At 39.8% G+C, this 27,212-nt stretch overlaps 1 protein-coding gene across 5 annotated transcripts in view; it reads left to right on the top strand.

Moving 5' to 3' along the window:
* The window catches only part of LOC118846482 (vitellogenin-1-like), a 67,434-nt gene that overhangs the window by 11,889 nt on the left and 28,333 nt on the right, over positions 1-27,212 (top strand). For all 5 annotated transcript variants that reach the window (XM_036755079.1, XM_036755082.1, XM_036755081.1 and 2 more), the window contains exons 6-22: positions 2,184-2,335; positions 4,599-4,749; positions 5,162-5,319; positions 5,406-5,571; positions 6,665-6,790; positions 8,620-8,838; positions 13,283-13,500; positions 13,851-13,954; positions 15,660-15,784; positions 15,879-15,980; positions 16,061-16,180; positions 17,846-18,035; positions 18,118-18,211; positions 18,310-18,495; positions 22,954-23,095; positions 24,346-24,544; positions 26,921-27,063. In XM_036755079.1, coding sequence (XP_036610974.1) covers positions 2,184-2,335; positions 4,599-4,749; positions 5,162-5,319; positions 5,406-5,571; positions 6,665-6,790; positions 8,620-8,838; positions 13,283-13,500; positions 13,851-13,954; positions 15,660-15,784; positions 15,879-15,980; positions 16,061-16,180; positions 17,846-18,035; positions 18,118-18,211; positions 18,310-18,495; positions 22,954-23,095; positions 24,346-24,544; positions 26,921-27,063 — 2,595 coding nt within the window. The remainder of the gene's footprint in view (positions 1-2,183; positions 2,336-4,598; positions 4,750-5,161; positions 5,320-5,405; positions 5,572-6,664; positions 6,791-8,619; positions 8,839-13,282; positions 13,501-13,850; positions 13,955-15,659; positions 15,785-15,878; positions 15,981-16,060; positions 16,181-17,845; positions 18,036-18,117; positions 18,212-18,309; positions 18,496-22,953; positions 23,096-24,345; positions 24,545-26,920; positions 27,064-27,212) is intronic.

Here is a 27,212-nt window from a genome sequence, read left to right as displayed (position 1 = left end):
GAAGGCTCTGATTGGGTTGGACTTGGGCTCTGTTGTGCACAGAGAAGGAACTCTGAGACTGCATCAAAGGCTTATCACTTTGCCCTCTGCTTCTCATTCTCTACTTGCCCCAGTTTGTCCATCCCAGGATCTCTGCAGGACTCTGGGTGTCCTTCTGTGGATTCCTGGGTTGGGTGGGGGAGTCCAGGGGTGATTCTGTTTATATCTCAGAAGAGTGATCCATCTCTAAGTCCCAACAGAATACTGGGGCAAAGGGAAAATCCTGGATCATTTATATCCTAGTATGCCCATATCTTCCCACTTAGAATTTCATTCTTGCAGGTTTCTCCTCCCCAGGGCTGAATTCTCTTGAATTCTCTGTTTAAGTCCATGGGATTCTACCCTTTTCCTGAGCTCTTTAAGTCTTCTCTCCCACAACCTAGGGTGTATGTCAGATTATGAACAGCTTTCCACTCTTCCATCATAAACTATAGAGGGAAGTATCACTTCCCTGAAAGTTTGCCATCATTCCCGTGCCAACAACTAGTGCCTCCCTGTTTGATAGAATTGTATCTTGGATAAAATTTTCCCTCGTTGCTTCTTCCATCTTTTGAATGGTGAAGTGATCATCCTTTTGTCTAAGGTAGTGGGAAAGATGCAAAATTTAAGTAAGACAATAAAAATGGCCACTGCCTTCATGGAGTTGCAAAATCTAGTAGAGAGATGAGATGGAAACACAGATATTTTATCATGGAATCATGTAGAGTTTTTATTTTTTATTTTTTGGAGGCACTTGGGGTAAAGTGACTTGCTCAGGGTCACACAGCTAGTAAGTATCTGAGGCTGGATTTTAACTCAGATCCTCCTGACTTCAGGACTAGCGCTCTATCCTCTGCACCATTTACCTGCTCCTAACATGGAATCTTTAATGTGGACTGCCAGGTCACAGTTCTCTGTCCCTCCTCAAAATACCTCTTTTTTCCTTATCTGTATAAATGCTGTCTCTCCCAACAAGATGTAAGCTTCTTGAGGGCAGGAACAATTCTCATCTTTGGGGGTTTTGGGGAACAATAAGTTGCTTAATAAACATTTGCTGATTTGGATTAGGATGAACTTGCAAATGCTGTCTTCCCATTTTTGAAAATTGTATAACCTTTTCCTTTCTCCAGTCTGGTAGCACCTCTTCTCCATACTCTTTTCTTTCACTTAGCAATCAGTCCCTAACTCTTTGATGAGTTTAGATGGTAATTCACATGGGCCAGATGATCTGAACTCAGCAGAGCCGGTTGGGCACTCATTGTTATCCCTCTCAACTTAGCTTGGATTTAGCTATTTTTTGTTCTGATCTTTTCCAGGCTAAAGATTATTCTCTTTGGCTGAAAGAATACAAGAAAAAGAAAAAGTTAAGCCACTCAGCTTTCAATGTGTCATTCTTACATCCACCTCAAGAAATAATCCTTTGCCTTAATTGATCTTTTCCTTTTCATCAATATGGCTAAACCCCCAAACAAATGTTGGTTTGTTGTTCTTAGCTTTCCTTAGTAGCCTCAGTTCATTCTGAGCTTTATCACTTAGAGGTCTACTCGTGAGTGCATGGCCAAATAAACTATGACTTAAACTGAAATTTATAATAGCTAGCCTTTCTCTAGTGCCGTAAGATTTGCAAAGCACTTTCCAAATGTTAACTCATTCCAACCTCACAACAATCCTGGGATGTATGTGCTATTTTATTTTCACTTTACAGATGGGAAGAGTGAACCTAAGAAAGATTAAGTAATTTGCTGTACAGCTTGGAAGTGTCTGAAGCTGGATTTGAACTAAGATAGATCCAGGTCAAGAACTCATTCCTTTCATTGTGGGCACCAGGTGCCACATTGGTTCTTTCCTTTTGCTCTTCCTGGCTGACCCATCTGAAGCCTAATCAATTAAAAACTAATCAATATCCATCACTGGGGAAGTTTTTAGTGACCCAGAAAGATCACTGTTTTCTGGGTGCTACCTCTTTGAGACCTAAAGAGATATCCTCACAGGGAACGGTCAAAGGATCACCCTTCATATATTGAAGAATAGAAATGATGTCATGAATAGTTCTGTATAATTCCAGAAATTAAACAGATGGGAAATCTGGTCTGTTCAACTGATTGTGTTTAGATAACAAAAATTAATTCAGCAGTGATATTTTCCTCATTGTCTTCTTGTTGCAGCCCAACAGAAACTCCCGATCCACCTCTACTTCCACTTACAAGATAAAAATTTCTAAAGGGGAGCCCTTGATTATTTATGCCGAGGTACAGGAAATACATCAATTTACCCCTTTTAATGAGCTGACTGGAGGAGAAGCAGTGACTCAAGTATGGTATGATACTCTGGATTCTTTTTAGAGTGACAACACAGTATTTATTAGGCTTATTTTGATGACCAGTTTAAAAAAAATTCAAACTCCATCAATGATAATTCACATTATGATTGTACACATTAGTAGACATTTGTTCGTATGTATGTATGCACAGTATGTATAGTATGCATGTTGTTGTTTATCCTTCATTTTGAAAGAGGACCAATGACATCATGGGGTGATGCATATATTTAAAACAAGGGGAGAGAAAGGTATCGTTTGGTGGGGATCCATAAAGGCTCCAGGGAGGAGGTGATTCTGCGACAAGATATCTGTTTTTCTGTCCCATCTCCCTATGAGACATATCTCTGTGAGTGCAGAGGGCAATCTTATTGTCTTATTTTAATCTATACATCCTCCTCTGTGTCCAAGACAGAAGGATTATCACTTCAAAAGATAGAGTAAGCAACAAAGAGAAACCATACTCATGTCTGTATAAACGCATAGATACCAATATAGATGCAGGTATAGATACAGGTCAGTATAGATACATGTATATTACATAGAATCCTAAGTTCTAGAGCTTGAAGAGACCTCAGAAATGTTTACGTCATGCACACTTCCTGAATCTTTATGTGGGAGGGGCTTAGACATGACTAAATTCCCAGGCGCACATTGAGGATACCAGTAGAATGTAAGCGCTTCAAGGGCAGGGACTTGGCTAGCTGTGTGGTTACATAGTGGCTAGATGATGCCTCAGTGCTTTAGGAAACTCATTAAGATGATAAGTTGTAGAGAAAGTGGAGGGAGTTTCCTCTTCTGAGTGTTCCCTATAATGATGATGATGGTGGTGGCGGTGGTGGTGGTGGTGGTGATGATTATGATGGTGATGATGATGGTGATGGTGATGACAATGATGGTGGTGATGGTGGTGATGATGATGATGATGGTGGTGGTGGTCATGGTGATGGTGATGGTGATGGTGATGATGATGGTGATGGTGATGGTGATGATGATGATGGTAGTGATGATGATGGTGATGATGATGGTGATGATGATGGTGATGGTGATGACAATGATGGTGGTGGTGGTGGTGATGATGACGATGACGATGATAGCAGCTAACACTGATATAGCATTTACAGTGTTTCCGGTATTATACTAAATAAAATTATGTAATTTGATCCTCACCACAAAACTTGGGAAGTAGGCACTACTATTACCCCTGTTTTGTAGACAAGGAAATTGAGGCAAACAGAAGTAAGTGATTTGCCCAAAGTCACACAGATAGTAAGTGCCTGAGGCCACATTTGAAGTCAAACCATCTTGACTCCAGGCCTACAGCTCTAGCCATCTTGCCATCCAGGTGCCCAGTCCCTATCTCTATCCTTATCTACATCCTTATCCCTATGCTGAGTTCCCAGGACATAGTAAGTACTTAATAAATGCTTGTTGAGTTTAATTAAGTTTAATAATAATAGCCAGCACTTACATAGCATGTTAGTTAAGCAGCTAGGTGGTGCAGTGGATAGAGTGCAGAGCCTGGAGTCATGAAGACTCATCTTCCTGAGTTCAAATCTAGCCTTAGATGCTCACTAGCCATGTGACCCTGGGCAAGTCACTCAGCCCTCTTTGCCTCAGTTTCCTCAACTGTAAAATGAGCAGGAGGAGGAAGTGACAAACCACTCCACTATGTCTGCCAAGAAAACCCTAAATGAGGTCACGAAGAATTGGACATGATTGAAAAACAACTGAACAACAAGTATAGAATGTTAAGATCTGCCACACACTGTATATTATTTTATGTGATCTTCCCGACAACTTTATGAGGAAGGTACTATTATTATCCCCTTTTGACAGATGTGGAAATTGAGACAGAAAGGGTAAAAAGCAACTTGTCTAGGTCCACAAGCTAGTAAGCATTTATGGAAGGATTTGAATTTGTGTCTTCCTGACTCCAAGGCCAGCACCCTAACCACTGTACCACCAACCCCTAGTATAGAATTTCTTAACCATGCAGAGTTTGTTTTCCATCCACAGATATGGTCCTTTCATGTATACAAATCAGGACACTGTTTTTACTACAATAAGAATAAGGCCAGACAATGACATTTTCTCTCCCTTATAACCCAGCACTGTGGGAACAGCATCCTTTTTATCGGAGCTTCCATACTTATTCCCTTTTATGTCACATTGCCTCTCCTGACAGTCTAGTCCCAAGCTGAACCTTTCTTTTCTTTACTTGGTGAATTTTAAAATTCTTATGCATTGGGACTCTTTACAGGCAGAAGCTAGAACTAACCTATATACAGAAAGCTTCCTCAGAAAACCAAGAGACCGGATTTCGGAATCGGGGAAACCTTTTCTACCATTTCGGGAATGAATTGTTTCAAATGCCTGTTCACCTGTTTGAAATTCAAAATATAGAGAGTCAGGTAAAGTAAAACTTCTGGTCAATGTCCTCTGGATATGGGTTGGTTCCCCCTCCTCCTTCCTTTCTATCCCTTGAGGCTGGCCCATTGCCTTAGGGCACGCAGTAGGCACTTAATCAGATGGACACCAAAGATGGAAAGCAGACCTGAAAAGGGCTTGGCAGCCATCACAATGGAGGTACTAGTCTTCCCTGAATGCACTCAGTGGTTTGTATTGGAGTGAAGTGGACTGGGCAGGATTGGATTAGAATATAGAGGGATTGACCTAAGAACCTTCTGAATGTATCCAGGTGTTTAGCACAGTAGTAGGTGCTTAATGACTGACCAATTGCATACTGTAAGTGCTTAATACATATTTGCCTAATTGCATCGAGTTTAATGACTCATCACAGCTAATGTTTTTCTTGTTTTTAAGATAGCAGAAGTAATGGAGTATCTGGTGGTCCACATGGAAAACTTGGTTCCTGGTGAAATGTCTTCAAAATTCCTTCAACTAGTCCAACTCTTCCGAATGGCTAATGTCATCACCATAGACTCAGTGTGGAAAAAGTATGCTGACCAAACGTCTTACAGGTAGCAAAACTCACGAACTTCATTCATTTTTAGAAAGTTCTTTTTCCCTTTGAGAACTTGAACATTTTCTTTTGGATCACTTTTAGGAACTTGTTTTTAGATATAATTCCTGCTGTGGCCAGTATAGAGGCCATAAGATTTCTAAGGCTTAAAATTGACCAGCAGGAACTCAATGCTTGGGAGGCTTTTCAGACTGTGCTTTTGAGTCTGCATTTCTGTACTGCAACCCAGGAAGCTGTTGATGAAGCTAAGGTATTGCTTTTATTTTTCTCTGTCCCATTTCTCTCTTCCTTTCCCTTGTGAAGATTGGAAATATTTGGAAAAGGCTCAAAGGTTTCTTCTGCCCTTGGATAAGACCCCAAAGTGCTTGAGTTTTTCACCCTTCTATCTAAGACTCCTGAGCCCCATTTCTGGGGAAAAAAATAATTTAGACGCACCAAAATGTCCTCCACTCACTCCTGATCAGAACCAACCTTTGCATTAGTTATCTCCATAATGCTTCAGGATATCTTCAAGATCAGGCCTGAAACCTCCCTTTTAATTAAGTGAAATCTCTGTCTTTTAACCAATTAAGGGAAGAGATGATATTGTTGGAATGTTGTTGTGGTTGAGTCTGACTCTTTGGGACCCCATTTGGGATTTTCTTGGCAAAGATATTGGAGTGGTTTGCCATTTCCTTCTTCAGTTCATTTTACAGAAGAGGAAACTGAGGCAAACAAGGTTAGATGGCATGTGCAGGGTCACATAACTAGTAAATGTCAGAGGCCAGATTTGAACTCAGGCCTTCCTGACTCCAGACCCAGCACTCTGTCCACTTCCACCTGGATGTCTCAATGTTAGAATAAAACAGACTAGTCAATAAACATGCATTAAGCACTTACTATGTGCCAGGAACAGTGCTAAGTCCTGGTGATACAAATAAAAATAAACATAGACTCTGCCCTTAAGGAACTTACAATCCAGTCCTCACATAAGAAAGATTTCTTACCACTCTGATAATGCTTTCATTGTTAGATGTCCTTGAGATGAGATTAGGAAAACTGTCATCCAATGAAATAAAAGCCACAATCCTATTTTGAAATGCCCATTTACAGGCACAGAAGTATTAGGCTGTTTTAAAAACCACTTGACAACAAATAGCAGTCTGAGAATGACATAGAATTCAGTGACTCAAAGCCCAAGAGTTAAAGATCGGAAGGAAGTTAGATTTCCTAGGATCAGATTTTTGTTGCACCAATAAGACTACTCCTGTATTTCCATTTTTAAAAAATCACACAATATAAGTGTTTATTTGTTTCCTTTCCTGGGGATCAATGCTGCCAGAAATGAAATATTTTCTTTCTAGTTGATACTGAAAAATACCCAGTCACATCCATGGGATATTCTCCGCATCACTGGGTTTCTCGCCTATGGGTCATTGGTTTATAAGCATTGTGCTAAGTCAGTGAATTGCTCAGAATCATCTCTCCAGGTAAGTTTTTTGACTTTTATCTCTTTTACTCTATTCAAAATTCTCGTTTAAGCTTCCCATATGTTGTTGTGGAGCTAGAACCTTAAGCTTGTCTTATTTTGTTATGTGCCTGGAGAGCCTGGCATCCCAGCAAAGGCCTCTGAGTAGACTAGGTAGACGAGGTAGAAACTTAGGAAACACATTCCCCTGGGAATAGTTGCTCTCTTGCTCTCTCTAAGCAGGACAATGCAAAGCATCTACTTAACTTACAATTCTTCTTCCTAGAAGGTTCCCATCATGACTTCATCACTGTACCCTGCTAACTGTACACCTTAATGAGCCTCCTAATTTCGTATTTCCCTCTCCTGGCTGTGCTACCCTTTCCCCTCTCCATTTTTCTTAACTCTGTACGAACTCCAATTTATCCTTTGTCTTTTTAACCCAGTGAAAAGAGAATAAATTGGTTAGCCATATTCTGCTTGGTTGGAGAACGTCTGTTAGACCTTGTTGCATGTCCATGGTCCAGTTCTTTCCTTGTCAAAATAAGTAATGAAAACTACTACAGTTAAGTCAGAGTAAATTTTGCTATTTCTTCTACACTATGAATGGAGATATCCTTGTGGAATGTTTGTGAGGATTCTCCCAATAATAGTAATAGCCAACATTTATATGGCGCCATATATAGTGCCAGGCACCATGCTAATCACTTTACACTTATCATCTCATTTAATTCAGTATGTGCCCAGGAGGTGATTAGAGGACCATTTTGTTTAGACTAGGACTCTATTCAAGCACCTGGTCTGACAAATAATTTTTACCATTTATTTAGCTAATTGTTTGAATGAACTGGCTGAATTGGGTTAGGTCATAAGATCGAGAAGAGACCTTGGATGTCATAAAGTCCAACTTTCTCATTTTACAGACAAAGAAACAATGGACAATAGAGGCTAAGTGACTTATCCAGTCACACAGCTAATTATTCCCATTTTACAAATGATGAAATTAAGTCTCAGAAAGGTCAAATGACTTGACCAGGGTCACTCAGTATGAGTCAGAGGTAGGATTTTAACTCAGGTCTTTTTTGACTCCAACCCTCTGTTCACTGGGCTGCCTAGCTTCCATGGAAGTAAAACCCTAACTAGGTTGTGGCAACTGGGGCTTTGCTTTGGGGTACTGAATTTAGAGGAAACTTCAGCCTAGTTATCAAGGAAAATCAGTTAAAATAGGGAGCTAACAAATGCCTACCTGTGTTGAGCTCTTCCCTTGTCTTGTCTAGCCATATTGTACCCAGCCCATCCCCCAAGAGCAGCCAGAGTTTGCCCCTCCTCACCCCTGCTGAACAAGCAATGTTATTTGTACCATTAATATGGACACATAAATTCCTAGTTATGTCTTTGAAGATTACTGTGAGTTTCCAGATGATTTTCCCCCTTTTCTGACCCCTTTAGGGTATATCATTTGTCATCTCTTGGTAGAAGATAAAATTTTCTTATGTCTAATGAGTATTGTATTTCTTGCCTTCTTAATGGGTAGGGGAGGGGTAGTGAGAGAGAGGGAATTTAGTACTGAAAAGAAAAATTGAAAAAACAACTACAAAAAGAAATTTCTAACCAGGCACTTAAATTCTGTAGAATTAGATTAAGAAAGTACAGATTTCTTAATCTTAGGACTATCGTCGTATTACTGACTCTGCAATGAACCTACCATTATTTTTGGTCATCCTATTTCATCTTCCTGGTTTCAAGTTGAAAAATGGAGCTGGTATTAGCCAATCTTGAACAAGGTTTCTGGGGTGATGTGATTACATCATCGTTGTTCAGCTTTCTGGGCTTTGAATTCTCTTTCTCCAGCCCCTCCATGATTTTTTAGCTGAGGCATCACACATGGGTGATGAAGAGGGCATGATTCTGGCCCTGAAGTCCATAGGGAATGCAGGACACCTAGCCAGTCTAAAGCAGATCAAGAAATTCCTGCCTGGGTATTCATCTGGTACTTCTGATCTTCCCATCAGAATTCAGATCGCAGCTGCTCTGTCCCTGAGAAACATAGGCAAGAGAAACTCCAAAGAGGTAAGCAAAGCATCGATCTCTCATTCCAAAAATTATCACGTTAGATTCCCTGAGGAATGTCAAAGTTTCTCCTCTGCATAAACTTTTAGAAATATATGTGGACATATACAGAGATGGGTAAACAGGTTGCAGATCATTGCTATTTTACTTTATTTTATGTTAAGCAATCTTTCAGTATCTGAGATATCAATTCAACAAACATCTGTTTAATGCTTATTGTATACAAGGAAAGAGGCAGCACGTTAGATAGAACAGGGCTCTTCACCTGGGGTCCATGGACCTGCAAGGTTGAAGTAAGTAGATTTCAGGGGATCTGGGAACTTGGATAGGAAAAAAACATAGATGAAAAAAGGAATTATATAGCCAAGATCTCTTCCTCACTTGTGGCTGAGCAGTCTGACTGTCTTAAATCATAAGGAATGAACACATTCGTGGTTTTTGTTAGGAAAGAAGGAGAATCGCTTGCGCCCAATAGCAGGAGTATTGATAATGCTTTAAGATCTTAGGCAGTACCCACAGGGCTGTGCAAATCAGCTCCCAATAATTAGCTGGAAACCCTCCTTTTGCCATGTTGTTCATCTTGTAGTGAAAGTGTGCTGGACGTGGAGGGAGGCAATCTGAGCTCTAATCTTGGCTATTATACTTGCTACCTTCATTTTTTCATCTATAGAATGGGTGTGCTCATACCTTAAGCCCCCTCCTTGCAGGGATGTTGTGAGGATCGAATCAGATAATAAATATAAACCAATATATTAGATATGATTTGTGACTTAGAAAATACTAAGATAATTATGTATGTAGAACAAACTGGACGCTCTTCTTCACACATGGTCTGAGCAGGACAGCAGCGACGTCACCTCTGTGATTTCTCTCTTAATGCAGCACAAAATGGCATTGACATGTCCTTATACAGTGGATTGCTCATTCTCAAAATATAGACTAGTATTTCCCTTCCCCTATATTGTTGGTGATGTGATTATTCTCATGGAACAATTGAATGGATAGAATTTGCATCTGGATCCATTGGAACTCCCATGGGAGAAGGGGGGAGTATGAGAGAGCTTCCTGAAGTATGATCTCTTGGACCCAGGAAGCACCAGTTGTCTTTAGCACCCCAGTAGCAGAATAGCTGATCTGGCAGTGGGAGCCAGCCAGAGTAGGAAGCAAAGGGGGACCCAAAGACTCTTCTAGGAAGGCTCACAGGCAGCTTTGGCATTGCCCAATGCTTCTGTGGCTGCCATTTTCCTCAGCCCAGCAGGGAACCCAGGACTCATTCAGCTGTTGTCTGATGTTGTGCATCCTTCATTTTCCCAAGAGAACCAATGACATCGCGGCTGATATCTTGACTTACATGTGAATTGGATTTAAGTGAGGCAGAGTTGCACAAATTCGTCAGCCTTACCCTCTCTTCCAGAATCACCAAAGTCCATACAACCGTGTTGTAGATACAGTCTGGAAACTTCTGATAACCTCTGTTATTTGTTGGTGCAGCCAACAACCTAGTCTGAAACTTGCAACTCACCCCCCATCTGAGCTATGACAACAAAAATAAACAACAACAAAATAATAATAATAAATAGCTAACATCTATATAGCACCTACTATGTGTCAGACACTATGCTAAGCACTTTAGAAATATCACTTCACTTAATCATCAATATTGGAAGAGCAACTCTGAATCAATAAATGAGTCTATAAATAATAACATATGGGGAAGTCCCAACCTCGGATTTCATTGGTAGAAGGACCTCCCAGTGTGGAAAAATCCCTCCACCACGGCAGATGGGCAACTTGTCTGTAATTTACAGCACTGATTGGATAAGTGAAATGCCTCTATTCATGCCAGTATGTGCCAAAGGGGGGGATTTGAACCCAAAGCTTTGTGGCAACTCTATCCGCTATACTATACTGCTTCTTTTGTTAGAGAAACAGAAGATGGAAAAAGATGAGCTGTACTTATAGGGGAGACAAGGGGTAGACAGCCTATTTGTCCTACTGGTATCTCTGCCATGTCAAGATAAGGAAAGAAGAGCCCCAGAACTCTGAGTTGGAGTTCTTGGAGAAGATTTATGGGAGGACATGAAGAGTGAGGAGACATGGGTGGGTTGTGATCAGTGTCCCTGGAGATAATATCTGCACTGATGAGATCACAATTCTAGTGAAATATTTGGTTGATAGCTCTAATTCATGAGGCCAGTATTTTTAAATCATTGTGTATAGCTTGGTCCCACCTCCCCACCTCTCCACTCTCTGACATTTATGTACACAGAGAACACAAGGGATAATAAAGGCAAATATAACAATAAAGGCCTAATCAGATATAGTCTGTAGCCACCAATCAAATGGGTTTCTAGATGGAAAACTCCCCTCAATAACATGAAACATATATTTAGAACATTTTGAACAAGCATTTTTATAGGAATAAGCCAACCTCCAAATAAGAAAAATGGATTCCCATTTCCATATACAATGGATAATTCTTCTCAAAACATAGACTTGCTGTCAGTTGACCAAAATGTGAAAATATTTCAGGAACTGATAGCAATTTCAAAATAAAGCAAATGAATGTCAGCTTTCACAATGTGTCATGAGGGCATCAATTCCTATCTCACAAATACAATTATTGGTCAAATGGGCAAGTTTGCCAAGTACCCTCCTGCCTCTAAGACCAATACAAACTTTTAAATCCCTCCACCACCTGTATCTAGCTTTCATTCCACAGGAAGCCTTCCCCAATCCCTCTTAATGCCAATGCCTTCCCTTTGTTAATTATTTCCCTATTTATCCTGTAGATAGTTTGCTTTGTACATATTTGTTTGTATGTTTTCCTCATTAGATTACAAGCTCCTTGAGGGCAGGGACTGTCTTTTTGCCTCTTTTTGTATCCCCTCACACTTAGCACAGTGCCTGACAAATAGTAGGTGCTTAATAAATGATTATCCATGGATAACTCCTCTTCATGGCCATGGCATACTTATTGTTTCCTGATATGTCATTCCATTGTCTGCCTCTGTCTCCAGAGCCTGCCTTGCTAGAATGCGTTCCCCCCTCACTCTTGCCTCTAGGACTCCCTGGTTTCCTTTGAGGCTCACTACAGGCGTCATCCTCTATAGGAAGTCTTTCTTGATGCCACCAGCTATGACCATTTCTTGTCCTTAAAAGTGATCTGTTTATCTGCTGCTGCTACTACTGGCTAATATTGATAGAGAGCTTTAAGGTGCATGCATAATCTCTTTTGATCACCCACAAGCCAATTAGGTAGGTTGTGGGCTCCCAGGAGGCTGTAAACTCCTGGAAGGCAGGGGATTTGTTTTTGTTTGAGTTTGTCTCTGTGGCTTCAGAGCCTTGGGCTTATTTTGGCTGGATGACCCTGGGTCCAAGTAAGTCGTTTAATCTCTTAGAGCTGCAAGCAACTTGCTGAGACTCTGTGCGGTTGCAAGAGAAGGTGACTACCTGTATTGGTAGAAGCTTCCTCACTTGGGGAATTCCCTCTAAGGATGAGACTGCAGGTCCAGTCCCTATCCTTATCTCCAGAGCCTAGGGGACTCTGTGGGCGTCTACATGTGTATACATTCATATATGATATATACATATATAACACATATATGCTAGGGTGTATGGGGTGTTCATGGAGGACTGGCACCTCTGTGTGAGGGCTTGACAAGCCCTTTCCACCTTTGGTGGCCACCTCTCACCCAACCTTCACCTGTGTCTTCAAGAAGCTATAGCATGTGCAGCAGCCACACCCCAGTAAACCATCTTGGCAGATGGGCTAAACCAGGTTGATGGTAACTGACATGCTTTAAACAAGTTGGTGAGTTAGCACATGAAGACTTCCCCTGGTGGAGTGGGCAGATGAGAACAATTTGTTCTTGATCAGACATCGAAAACACCAAGGTCATCCACTGCATCCTGGACCATCAACAGTTATCTTGACTTTTGTCCTGACACTGGATTTCAATGACTCTGAAAGAGAGAGTGACACTGATAACTGTGTGTAACCCTACCTCACTTAAATCCAATTCACAAGAAAGTCAAGACTGCACCCTGTGATGTCATTGGTCCTCTTTGAAAACAAACTATAAATATGATATATACACACAAATATAATATATAAACATATCATATATACAAATATATATTAGATTGGCCTATATCATATATAATATATATTTGTTGGATCGAATTTAATCGAATATGTAGATTCTCAATTTACCAAAGACACTCATTTAGGGTATTCATTTTACTACTGTAGTCGAACAATGTTTCCATGTAAGCGGGAAAGAAGAGGCCACCAGCTTTGATATAAGCCATAGACTAAGAATGCTTTGCATTTAACCAGAGCCCAGGTCACAGAAGAGGGGCAGGGTCATTCATAAAAATGAAGTAACAAAGAAACATTAAAAACTTGGAGGCTCTATCAAATGGCTCCCTCTTTTCACAGGTTCAAGAAATTGCCATTTATGCCTTCCTCGAACCCAACGTCCCTCCCCAAGTTCGAATTGTTCTTTCCCTGGTGATATTTGAAACGATCCCGGGGGTCCCGGTATTGGCAACCATGGCCAACACCATGCTAAAGGAACGCAGCTTGCAAGTGGCCAGCTTCGTCTTCTCCCAAATGAAGGCTTTGGGGAGAAGCTCAGCTCCAGAACATCGGTCATTGTAAGAGATTTCCCCAAATGGGTTAATTGAGTCAACAGATCAACAATCATTTATTCAGGGCTCCCTATGTGTCAGGCACTGTGATAAGTACAGGAATACAAATGGAAGTAAAAAGAAACACAATCCCTGTCCTCAAGGAGCTTACTTTCTAATGGAGAAGACCACTGAATAGGGCAGGAGGATGAGCTTCCGGAAAGAATTGGCCCTTCAGAGGAGGGAGGTCCACAGAGCAAAGGGATCTTCCCTATCTGGGAAGACAGCCAGAGCATTGTGGCGAAAGTATCTTTCCAGGGGGAAGATTTTATGGAGTAATGACCATAGATCTTTGATTTTTGCTGTTTTTTTCATAGGGCTTTAGCCTGTAGACTTGCCCTTAGAATTCTGAAGCCCATGCCTCACAAAATCAACTTTAGCTTTAAACTCAGTAGAAGCTATTACTGGGACAGCTTCTCAGGTAAGGCCCCTCAAAGGTAAACCGTCTTGGAGGTGGCAAGCACTAAATATGTTTGGCTCATTTGGGAAGAAAATTCTTGTTTCCTCTTTTGGGTACTCTCCCTAAAACTCCTGATGTGATCTTAGTAACTGCCTCAGAGGGTTGTTGTGAAGGAAATAACCCGGTATGAACCTAAAAGTCAATTATTGTAGCAGGTCAGTGTGGTTGTTGGTGTTGCTGGTTTTTTAAATTTTAAAATAGGTGTGCCCAGGTGAGGTTAATAAAACTGTTAAGCGCATCTCATTCCTACTTTTCACTGATCTGGAAATACTTCCCTGCCCTCGAGAATCTGGAGGGTTGTCAAGAGGAAATAACCAACCAGCAAATCTATCAAGGGGCTACTTTGTGCCCACATGGCACTGGCTCTGGGGATAGTTACAATGACAGATAGGAAACAGTGCCTGACTGCAAGAAGTTTCCATTCTGACAGGGGAGAACACAAGTACATATATAAATGTAACATGTTGTTCTGACCCTGTTCCGTCAAGGCCATACCTATTTCATTTTACTCCTTGCCCCCACCCCACCCCCTCTGAGTTCTCTGGTAACCTCAGGGGGTTCAGGGAGTCTTTCTTCTCTGTTATTGGCTCAAGCTTCCATCATCTGTGTTCCCCCCATTCTTAGGGGTCAAGTGACTAGCACCCCAGTTCTATTTAACCACTGAACATTAGATTAACTTTTACAAAGAGATACTGACTTCAAATAGATAGCAAGAAAAAGCAATTCCTTTATGGAATGGATTTCCAAAGAACCTCATGGAGCATTTCCAAAACGATGCCTCTATTTGGCTGCTTAAGCTTTAGGTAAACATTGCTCCACAGGGATGGAGAGGAGTCCTATAGCATTCCAGACACTGAATGGAATTGTTTCCAGGGGGAAACACTCAAGTGGATTCATTCATTCCAGGAAGTATAATTTCCCATATGCCACATTCTCTCACTGCAGAATGAATTTACGATTACAAAACATCAAACCAGCAAACTGGCCCTCTGCTGTCAACCCTGACAGAGAGATTCCATAAAGCTCATTTCAGAATTCAAAGACTGGCAGCACATCCCCACACAATTTGACTGGAACAAGTAAAGGAAACCAAAGAATACACTAATATTGAAAGCATAAAGCCAGAACATGAAAGTGTTTTTGAGGTGTGGGCATTTTATGTCCACCTCATTTACAAGGCCATGTGAAGGCATCTCAATGTAATTCAGGCTCTGATAAAACAGTGTCTTCTGGGCTCCTGCTGTATGACTCCTGTCTCAGTTTCCCCTAAAATGATAACAAAAGATAGCTCATTTACTCTTGATTGCCTTTGTCTCCTCCCATTGACTGATATCTCATTAATGTAACTCACCAGTCAATGTTACAGGACCTGAAAATAGGTAAATAATCTATCAGGTAACACTGGAAAAATGTGATAATTGACAGGTAATGAATGGAGGGTTTGTAACTTTGTCCATCGATGGGACAGATATGTGGGGTGTTCTCCCTCTGATGGTTTCATGGCATCAGATTGTGTGTGTGTGTGTGTGTGTGTGTGTGTGTGTGTGTGTGTGTGATTTCTGGCATTCCTCATTTTATTCTGCAATTAGCCAGTAGATCCACATGGTTATCTGGTGGTCTTTAAAATCTGAGTTTTGCTAAACTGCACGATTCTCTTCTTCTCCAGAATTGCTAATGGCAGGATTTGCCTTAAAATACTATTCATTAAATAAAGCAGGCAGCACATTACCACCTGAGATTATTATTGCATTAAAGGCAAACTTCCTTGGGAACACTGCAGATATCTTGGAGGTAAATAATTTCTCCCTATTTGGTCTTGGATTTTTCAAGGTGGATTGAACTGTTTGAGTTTTTGGTAAATGTGTCTTTCCCCGTCTGGTTACAGTTTGAAATGCACACTCAAGAAATGCTGGCTACAATCCTGAAAAAAAACCTGTCCAGAAGTGACTCATATAGAGTAGATGATATCAAGGATTTCATAAAAATGGTAAAAGGCCCAGGTCATTTTATTTGGTTTGTTCCATATTTGAGGTGTGTTATTCTTACTGGCCTCTTCTTGTCTCCTAGCTTCCAGACTGGAAGGCAATCCCTTCTGATAAATCACATATTTCCCTGTATTTGAAGTTATTTGGACAAGAGATTTTTTGGTATGAGTTTGATAAACATGCAATCCGGATGGCAATTCAGGTACCTTGAACATAGATACTACTACTGAGCAACCAAAGTGGAATGAGCTGCCTTGGGCTGTAGTAGGTTACCCACTCTTTCTTATCTTTTCTATCAGTGGTTCTCAAGGTATTTGGCAGGAGATCCTTGGGGGTCACTGAGATAATTTCAGGGGGTATATGAAGTCAAAATTATTTTCATAATAATACCAAGATGTTTTAATTTCTAATATGGCAAATTCTAATAGACATAAAGCAAATAAAGCTCTTGGCAGTAGGCTCAGTAATTTTTAAGAATGTAGAGAGGTCCTAAGACTAAAATGTTTGAGAACCACTGTTCTATATCTATATACCTTGGCATCTCCCAAACCAAGGGTTTCAAATATTTTCCCTCCAACATCACATGGCAGTGGCTATTCTTTGGCAAATTTGTGAGTGTGTGTTTGTGTGCATGTGTACAGAAGTTATTGTGAGGAGTTGACCACAGATGGGGAAGTTTAGGTAGATACATATAAAGTACAAGAGGGTCAGGAGTATCAACTAGATGTTGGTTTAATGAATGCTAACAATCTAGTCGTCGTTTTTCAAATATACAAGTGGGTAGAATTTCAATTGTACAAATGGAAGTGCGAATGAACTATTTAGTGGAATAATATAAATAGAGTTCTTTATAAACTTTAAAGTGCTTTATAAAAGTAAACTCCTATTATTACGGGGGAAAGGACTAGATGACCGATATAAATCTGTGATCATCTATAATATCATTATTTTTCTTTAATAGTATTTTATTTTTTCCAATTATATGTTAAGAGAATTTTTAACATTTATTTTTACTAAATTATGAATTTCAAATTTTTCTCCTTCTCTCCTTCCTCTCCCTTTTCCCTAAACTGGTAAGCAATTTGATATTGGTTATATATGTGCTATGATATTATTTTTGTATTTTATAAAATATATGATGCTTTATAATACATAATGTTTTGTATTATATGCAACAGATTATTAACTGTATCATATTATTTCATGATATATAAATATATGGCATTTTATATTATATAACAGATTATGAATTATATTATTTCACAATGTATTATATAAATATATAATATTTTATGTTATTATTATTATTGTAGTCCTAGAGAACTGACTTGTCCAGGGTCACAAAATTTGACCAAGTAACTTAACCCTGTCAGGATTCTGGGCAGCTCTTGAAGAATATAAGCAGCAGAGAAGGTGCTGAAACATATTGTCAGGAAGTTTCCTCATCAAGTCTTTGCTTATACCAATGAAATTATAGGTCTGTATCCTATCCTATTATGGACAACAATATGCAATATAAATTAGGTTCATGTTATAAAATATAATACATATAGTTCTTTCTTTTAAAATTTAACTTTTTACAACAAACAAAATCATATTTTCTCTTCTACTACTCCTTCACTTAAAGAAAAAAACATACATAAAAACTTCTGTGACAAATATGCATAGTCAAGTCAAATAGATTTTCATGACTGCCACGTCCAGAAATCTGCATCTCATGATGGACCCCAGGTCTATCACCTCTCTTCATTATGGATTGATAGTGATATTTAGAACTAGCAGCCATATATCCTCTTGATGCGATTCATGATAAGAGTTTAATATTCCAGATGGACTTATTTTAGACAGGCCATTTTTATGATTACAGGCATTTGGGCAATCTGAGGGAAGACTCCAGATAATGAAAAAGATCCTTGACAGTCTTCAAAATGGCTGCCATAAGAGTTGGGTAAAACCACTCCTTTTCTCTGAAATCCGTACCATCATGCCAACCTCCTTCGGACTACCCATAGAAAGGAGCTTCTATTTCATATCTGTGACAAGCCTGGTTGGAAATGGTAAGACCAATGGAAAAAATTGCCCCAAGTCCATGGGGATCTTTATAACAATGAGTCACTGCTTTGTCTTTCTCTATGACAGTTCAATCTCAGATCTCACCCGTGTCATCTGCAAATTTTAGATTAGTGGACTTATTCAATATGAACATTGAAATGCACCTAAAAGCAAACCTGAGGTAAATAGCACGTGGCCCCTTTCATCAGATATAAAGTTGGAAGTCTTTGTCATGGCATAATCAATATTGTGACCTGAATGTCCCATTCTCTTTCTTAGCATTGAAGAACATATTATTGCTGTTATGGGAGTTAACACACATCTTTTACAAGCTGTAATTGAAGTTTATGCAAGAATGCAAGCGGATATCCCTTTGGATATGACTTCTTCACTTGATTTTAAGGCACAATCTTTCAAATTTGTATTTCTACCATCTATTCATGATGCTGAATTTGCCTACATAAGGTAGGTTTATATCTATAAATAGATATTTATATATACACACATATGCACATGTGTGTACATCTGTATATTCTTCTCTATAAATTTATATATGCAACTATATGTAATATATGAGAAGCAGTGGATATTTATGGTGAATAAAGAGGTGGCCTCCAAGCCAGGTAGATGTGGGCATAAGTTTTATTTCTAACACATACTATGTGACCCTGGGGAAGTCACTTAATCTTGCAATGATCTAGACAGTTCTCTCAGTTGCAGAAGTACTGAGCTATACAATACAATAAACATTTAGTAAGCACCTGTTACATTCCAGGCTCTTTGCTACAAGCTGGGGCTATAAATACAAGCAAAAAGAAAGTCCCTGCCCTGAAAGAGATCACTATCTTATATCAGAAGACAACACACAAAAAGAAGCTTGAAAGGAAGGAGGGTGGGGAGGGGAAGTGGGGAGAAGGGCTTGATGATTGTGCAGTTGAATCCACCAAGTGCAGCTGAAAGGAAATGAAGGGTTGGTTCCATTTCTGAGCCCTCCTAAAATGGAGGCTTTAGGAGGAGTTTTTTGGTCTGCCCTCCAGTCCTCCAATCAGAGGGGCAAAGGCAACTGAGGCTACTGATGAGGCATGAGTGCCAAAGTGGATGCAACCTCCGTGATGATGAGTTTCCTGGTGATGAGCTTTTCTTGGAGGGGGTTGGGGATGCACGGGTAGAGGCATTGGAATTCACCTTGGAATTCTATCAATGATGTCACAGTTTAAGTTCCTATCCTCTATAATAGACATCTCAGGCAAACAAAAAACCATACACCCTAACTGTGGACATTCTCTAAGACTCTGCCCTGAGCCCTCTTCTCTTTTCCCCCATATTATCTCATTTAAGTGACCTCAGTAACTCACATGGATTCAAGTGTCATCACTAGAAACATTATTCCTTCATCTGTATGTTTAGCCCTAATCTTCCTCCTGACCTACGATCCCATATCACTGTCATTTGGACAGCTCCAACTGGGTTTCCCAAAGGCAATTCAACCTCAGCCTGTCCAAAAGAGAACTCATTGTCTTTCCCCCAAACTCCCCACTTCACCACCACTTTCCCAGTCACTCAGGCTCCTGCCTCAGTGTTCCCTTCACCTCTTCACTCTCAATTACCCTATATGTCCAATTTCTTGTTAAATCTTGTCATTTCTACCTTCACAAAATCTGTCATATAAATCTCCTCTCCACTTACATAACTACCACCCTACTATCTCCTCAGGACTGTTACAACAGCCTCCTAATGGGTCTCTCTCCCTCAAGCTTTTCCATTTTAGTCACTGTTTTACCAATACTCAATAAATTCTAGTGACTCCTTAACACCTCCAGGATCGAATAGGAAAAGTTTTGTTTGGCATTTAAAGCCCTCCACAATCTTGCCCCTTCTCACTATTCTGATCTTTTTACAATCTGCACCTTTCCACACACTGTGCAATCTAACTTCACCAACTTGCTGTTCTTGAACACTCCATCTCTTGTCTCTATGCTTTTGTGTTGGCTGTCCCTCATGCCTGGAATGCCCCACTCCTCCCTCTGACTCCTTGCTTCCCTGGCTTCCTTCAAGGCTCAAGGTCTTTCCCATCCCTCCCTGCTTGAGATTCTCTTCCATTTACATTGTATCTATCTTGTATGTATCTGGTTATCAGAATGGTGAGAATGTAAGCCCCTTGAGGGCAAGGACTGATTTTCTTCTCTTTGTATCTCCTGCACTTAATGTATTAAGTGCCTGATACACAGTGAGAGCTGAATAAATGCTCGTGAACTCACCAGCATGCATGGATAGGTATTGTTAGAGACAAGAATCAAAATCCATCTGAGCCCACTGTGAGAGACTGGAGAGTGAGCTTCAGACAACTATATACATAATTCAGCTTTTTTGAAACACCTGTTAATTTTCATCATGTCAGTAGTATCCTATTACCACAATATATGTAGATTTCATCCTGTCTAGTTTTAGTATCCATTTCACTTAGGTAGAAACAAGATATTGAAAAATAATTGAGACTGGGATCCCACAATTCTAAAATCCCTATGAATTAGGAGCAAAACTGGAGCTCGGATGGTTATTGATTTAATGAGGCCTTCAAGAACAGCTATTGGACTCTCCCCACCCCACTGACCCTCCTTTTCATTCCCTTGTCTTAATTGATTACTAAACTCTCTCAAAACCACTAATAGTTGGCTGTGTTTCCAAGAGCTTCCTAATAGGGAGGAAAAGGTGAATTCCTACCCTGAGGGAGAAGCTGATGGAAAGGTGCGGGTGGAAAGGAAGGAAATAAACATTTATATGTCTGATATCTACTTGTGCCAGACACTGCACTAAGCATTTTTTGATTCTTGTTTCTTTTGATTCTCGCAACAATCCTTCGAGGTAGGTACTGTTATAGTCCTCATTTTACATATGAAGAAACTTTGGCAAACGGAGGTTAAGCGACTTGCCCAGGGTCACACAGCTAGTAAGTATCTGAGGTTAGATTTGAACTGAGGTCTTCCTGACAGCAAACCCAAGGCTCTAACCATTGCTTAGTTGCTTACAAGGGAAATTGGAAAATGAATTTACCAGAGTTGAATTAGGCAGAAGTACCCCAGCCTGAACACATTAGACCAACATCCCCATAAGGTAACGTACTTATGGCTCCCTCAGGTCCCTTTCAGCACGAATTCCTTCCTGCCCATATAACGCCAGATGGAAAAGAGAAAACATAATGCAATGTAATCAGGCATCAAAATGAATGAATTTTATAAACAGCACCACACTTCTCATGCATGTTCAAACCTCTCTGCACATTGCTTGAATCTTCTCTGCTCATTTTGGCAGCAAGACTCCATTTAAAAACTTTATTTGCAGAGAGTGCATTTATGTAAATAAACCTGGGGGAAATGAGGCTGTTAGGATTAAAACACAAGTGTGGGCAGATGCTGTGGAATATACTTTTCTTTTAAAACACACAGACATATACCATATTAAGAACTTAGCAATTAGAATGTGTTAAATGTCAACATTTTTCTGCCTACATTCAACATTGTGGATAGCCAGATTTCATACTTTTCTAGGGAGAAAATTGTCTCTGTTAGATGGAAAATGATTCTCCATTCAGTGTGGGGATCATAAAAAGTGAAATTTTTTTTCATGCCTTAGCAATTTTTATACCATTTTTTCTTGTTAAAATACCAGAGATGACTATGGCTGCCCATTTTTACTGTGCTGTATAAGTCTGAAAACACTGTTATGTGTCCCCCGTGAGAGAACATTTTGCCTGCTTTCAGAACTCAACAGGGAGGACTCAATTGTCAGCTCTCATTAGCCCCTTGGAGAAGTAGATCATGAATATACAAAATTATTTTTTTTAAAAAGCCAAATACAAGAACTTTCTGCTGGGGACCAGACAACTCCCATTCTGCCTTCATTTAAATTACTGATTTTATAAAATAAAAGCCGCATGAAGTCTTTTCTTTTTGTCCAGAGGAACCATCTGAAATGCAAGATGATTTTTTCATCCCCCCATCTTGTTAGGATTTTTTCAGAACGTTCTGCACTGTACACTCTGCATGGAGTGCCAACTCTTCTCCAGCAATTTTCTTTCAAATAGAAAACTTCAAAAGAAAATAAAGGCCATGGTATTTGACAAACTCTTAAATACGATAGGTGATTGTGGACCTTTATGTGTGACACAGAACTCCATAGAAATCTGAAACTTTGTATTTTCTTTGGAATCTTTAGAAATTGGAAACTGCACTTTCTGTGAAGACTCCTGTTCCAGAAAGAAGTTCATAGACAAGGTCTACTCAGGAGCAGGGGCAGCTAGGTGACACGGTGGATAGAGCACTGGGCTTGGAGTCTGGAAGACTCATCTTCATGTCTTCAAATCTGGCCTCAGACACTTACTTAGCTGTGTGACCATGGGCAAGTTTGCCCAGTTTCCTTTTTGCCTTAGTTTCCTCATCTGTAAAATGAGCTGGAGAAGGGAAATGGCAAACCATTTCAGGATCTTTGCCAACAAAACCCCAAATGGGGTCATGAAGAGTCAGACATGACTGAAATGACTGAACAACAAAACCAATAATTCCTCCCAGAATACTCCTCATTCTCCTCCTCACTGCCTTTTATATTAAAACCCTAGTATAAGAATTCAACGATATAGGGATAGTAGAGCATTTTTTAAACACACAGGGAGATATGAGTTCACTGACAGTATTATTGAATCCATTGTGTCCCGGGGTTTTTTGGTTGTTTTTTTAGTGTCTTAGTCTCGTTTGACATATTCAGTAATTGTGACCCAGAAAAAAAAAGCAACCAACCCTGAAAACCCCATAAAATTGTGATTTCAGTAACCACTGCCTTGCACATAGTAGGCACCCTTTGAATGTTGAATAGCTGGATGAATTACTGCTATCCAGAGAATTTTAATGACCCAGGTCATTCTCCCTGTAGTTCCAAGACAAATGCAATAACTAGAAACATCGGAGCTCCATCATCTACTAGAATGACTCCAGTGGTTGGATTTTACTTCCGGGACTCATACCAAGATCCATTCAATTCCACATCTGCATCAGAAGACCAGAGGATAAAAAGGGTAACGTACATTTGGCAGCAATCCTGGTATTTTTGTTTGTTTTGTCTTTTAATCATAGAGAGAACTTGCAATGGCCTGAGGCCCCAAAAGCCCAGAGGGAACATTTAGGAAAATGGATAGACATTGCAAAGAGGCAGTAAGCTTGATCTAAGGAAATGTTTCCTAACCCTAAAAGCTATCTCAAAATGGAGTGGACTGCATCTGGATGACCACTACCCTGTTGGCCTTAGTTTCCTCATCTGTAAAATGAGCCAGAGAAGGAAATGACAAACCTCTCCAGTATCTTTGCCAAGAAAACCCCAAATGGGATCATGAAGAGTCAGCCATGACTAAATAGCAACAACAAACAAAATGTTCAACATAAATACAGGCAGGGGTTGGAGGGGGATCACTAACAACTGGGTAAATTGGGAGAGGCCCCATCAAGGGGGTGACGATTGAGTTGAGTTTTGGAGGGACTTGGGGTTCCAAAAGATGGAGGAGAAAGGAGCAGAAGGAAAGTGAGTGAGGATGGCCTTTATAAAGACTTGGAGGTAGGAGGTCAATTATTATATAGAGAGAAGAGAAAAGGCTTTAGTGTACTCTAGGAAAGTCTATTGGGTACTTTATCTTACAGATTAGAGAGGTTAAGTGACTTGCCCAGGGTCATGGAGTTAATGAATATCTGAGGCAGAATTCAAACCCAAGGCAGAGAGTCTTTGGGAGCTGCCTGAGGGAAGGGGGCAAGGGAAGTACTGAAAGATTAAATTACCTGCCTAGGGTCACTTAGGTCACTTTGCCAGTATTGCCTTCAGGCCTGGTGCTCTATCTACTATGCCACCTAGCTGTCTCAAAGAGTAGTAAGTTCCTTTTTCCTGGAGATATTTGAGGGGGCTGACCACATATCATAGAGAGGGTTCTTCTTTGGGTAGTAGTTATCTTATAGGAACTCTAGAGTCTCCTCCAATGATAAAATACTTTAATCATATGTAGATACACAGTTATAAAGAGACTGAGGCATTTGAGAATGTTGCATATGTTGGAAATATTGGCCTCAACCCAGAAATCTTACCGCCAAGTGCTTACATTTAATGTATGCGTAACTGTTCCTCCTCTGCATGGTCCTGCTCATGCACACGCCTCCTCACTTTGCTGGCTCAGCTCCTAACTCTGTTTAACGCCTGTGCTGTTTGAATCAGTGACACATTGGGTTCCTATCTAGGATACTAAAGCTTTACCAGATCTGAATAAAATTTCTTCTTCTTCAACAGGTGACACCAGCTTTAGATATTTCTGAAGGAAACGCAAGCAGAGACATCATCTCCCCTTTAAAAACAGTGTGTTACAATATGAGCACCTTAGGATTCCAACTTTGCTTTTTGCATACAAGCATCTCAGCTGCATACATCAAGCCTGTTCCCCTCTACCATGTCATCGGGGAGCATTTTATTATAGTGACTGTTAGACCAGGTAAACATGGTACAACCCCACCCCCACCCCATATCTTTTATGTACAAAAAAAGAAAAAGCTCATTTTTCACTAATACCATAACTCAATGTAGGTCAAAGAGCACAGAACTGGGGCTGCTATCTGAGAGAAGATTTAGGGCAGATATGATTGTTATCTTTAAGTGACTAAAGGATTGCCGCATAAAAGAGACGGTGGATTGTTCTGGAGGCAGAGCCAAGAGTAGTAAGTTGAATAAATTGAAAAGAGGCAGATTTTGGCTGAAGTTAAGAGAAAATTTCCCAAAATTCAGGGCCATACAAAAGTAGAATTGGCTGCTTCAGGAAATGATGATGATGATGGCATTTATAAAGCCTGTTTAAGGTGTGCAAAGTGCTTTATGTATGTTATCTCATTTGATCCTTGCAACAACCCTGTGAGGTACGTACTGTTATTACCATTATCCCCATTTTACAGATGAGGAAACGGAGACACAGAGAGGTTAGTGATTTGCCCAGGTCATACAGCTAGTAAGCGTCTGAGGCTGGATTTGAACTCAGGTCTTCCTCACTCAAAGTCCTAAACTCTATCCAGCATACCACTAGTTGCTGAGTAATACATTTCCTTTCATTGAAGGTCTTCATAGTGAAGCTGGACAACCAGTTCTCTGGTATTTGTTTGTTTTTTATTTTAATTTTCAGTTCCAAATTCTCTCCCTCCTTCAAATCCTCTCCTGCATGTTGAGAAGGCAAGAAATACAACACCCATTATGCATAGGAAACCTATTTGCACATTAGCTGTGTACTGAAAAAAAGGCAAAAAAAGAAAAGGAAGGAAAAATATGCTTCAATCTGTACTCTGAGTCAATCAGTTATCTGTCTGGAGTTGAATAGCATTTTACATCATGTGTCATTTGGAGTTGTGTTGGAGTATTGTATTGCTCAAAGTTACTAAGTCTTTCACAGTTGATTTTCCTTATAATGTTGCTGTTAGTATGTACATTATTCTCTTGGTTCTGCTCATTTCACTTTGTATCAATTCATACAAACTTTTCCAGGTTTTTCTGAAACTATCCCTTTCATCATTTCTTACAGCACAATAGTAACTCATTCAGTCATTCTCCAATTGATGGGCATCCCCTCTAATTCTTTGCCACCACAAAAATAGCTGCTATAAATATAGATCCTTTTTCTTTTTCTTTGATCTCTTTGAGATATAGACCTATTGCTGGATCAAAGGATATGCACAGTTTTATATCCCTTTGAGCAAAGTTCCAAATTGTTTTCTAGTATGGTTGAACCAGTTCACAACTCCACCAACAGTGTATTGGTATGCCTATTTTACCACATTCCCTACAGAATTTGTTACTTCCCTTTTATGTCACTTTAGCTAATCTTGGGAGTGTGAGGTAGTACCTCAGTTGTTTTCATTTGCATTTCTCTAATTATTAGTGATTTAATGATAGCTTTGATTTCCTCCTCTGACTACTGTCTATTCATATTCTTTGTCTATTTATCAGTTGGGGAAATAATTCTTATTTTTATAAATTTGGTTCAATTCTCAATTTGAGAAATGAAATCGTTATCAAAGAAACTTGCTATAAAAAGTTTCCCCCCCAATTTCCCGCTTTTCTAATTTTGGCTGCATTACTTTTATTTATACAAAAACTTTAAAATTTTATATAATCAAAATTTATACATTTCACCTTTGCTGGACCTCTCTGTCTCTTGTGTGGTCATGAACTCTTTCCTCATCAAAGATCTGATAGGTAATTTCTCCCATATTCCTTTATTTGCTTATGATATCACCCTTTATGTCTAAATCATGTATCCATTTTGAGCTTATCTTGGTATACAATGCAAGATGCTGCTCTATGTCTAATTTCTGCCAAAATGCTTTCCAATTTTCTTGGCAATTTTAGCTAAATGGTGAGTTCTTGCCTTGATAGCCAGTATCCTTGGGTTTATCAAACACTAGATTACTGTGCTCCCTTGCTTCTGTATATTGTGTACCTAATCTATTGCATTGGACATTCTCTCTATTTCTTATTCAGTGCCAGATTTTTTTTTAAAAGATTACTACTTTGTAATATAGTTTGAGATCTGGTACTACTTCTCTGGCATTTTATAAGAAAATCAGAGATAGATCTGGAGATGGAAGGAACCTTAGAGGTCATTTTTTTCCAGTTGCCTTAGATTTAAATGTAAATTTCTTATTCAGGAACAGTTGGACTAGACAGTTTCTCAGGTCTCTTCCAACTTGGAGATTCTATGACTCTGAGACTTAGGACTTTTAGTCAACAACCTGTGTCTCTTTTCCCACTGTACTCATCAAATCTTAAAATTAATAAACAAAGTCTGATAAGAATAGCAGTTTTCACATAATTTTTGTTCCAACAGAACCAGGAATTCAGAAAGTACAAGTGGCCATTCAGATGGGTCCTGAGGCTCCAGCAAAGATGGTGCAGGTAGTGCATTTTGGAGCAGAGAACTCATCATCAGAGGAAAAAGGCACATTTGAAGAACTGGAAGACATGGACAAGGTATTTATATGTGTTTTTGATGTGTGGGTAACTTAAGGAGCTAATGTGATACTTGGGATTCCTCTGAATCTCATAAGTAAAGGAAATAAGTTCTCTGCCTGGATCCATGTTCCCCTTGAGTACTAGAGACATATCATGAGATTCTCTAA

The sequence above is a fragment of the Trichosurus vulpecula genome, chromosome 4 (assembly GCF_011100635.1).
Source record: "Trichosurus vulpecula isolate mTriVul1 chromosome 4, mTriVul1.pri, whole genome shotgun sequence".
Taxonomy (NCBI): Eukaryota; Metazoa; Chordata; class Mammalia; order Diprotodontia; family Phalangeridae; genus Trichosurus; species Trichosurus vulpecula.
The sequence above is the reverse complement of the archived record's forward strand: the minus strand, read 5'-3'. Positions and strand labels throughout refer to the sequence as shown.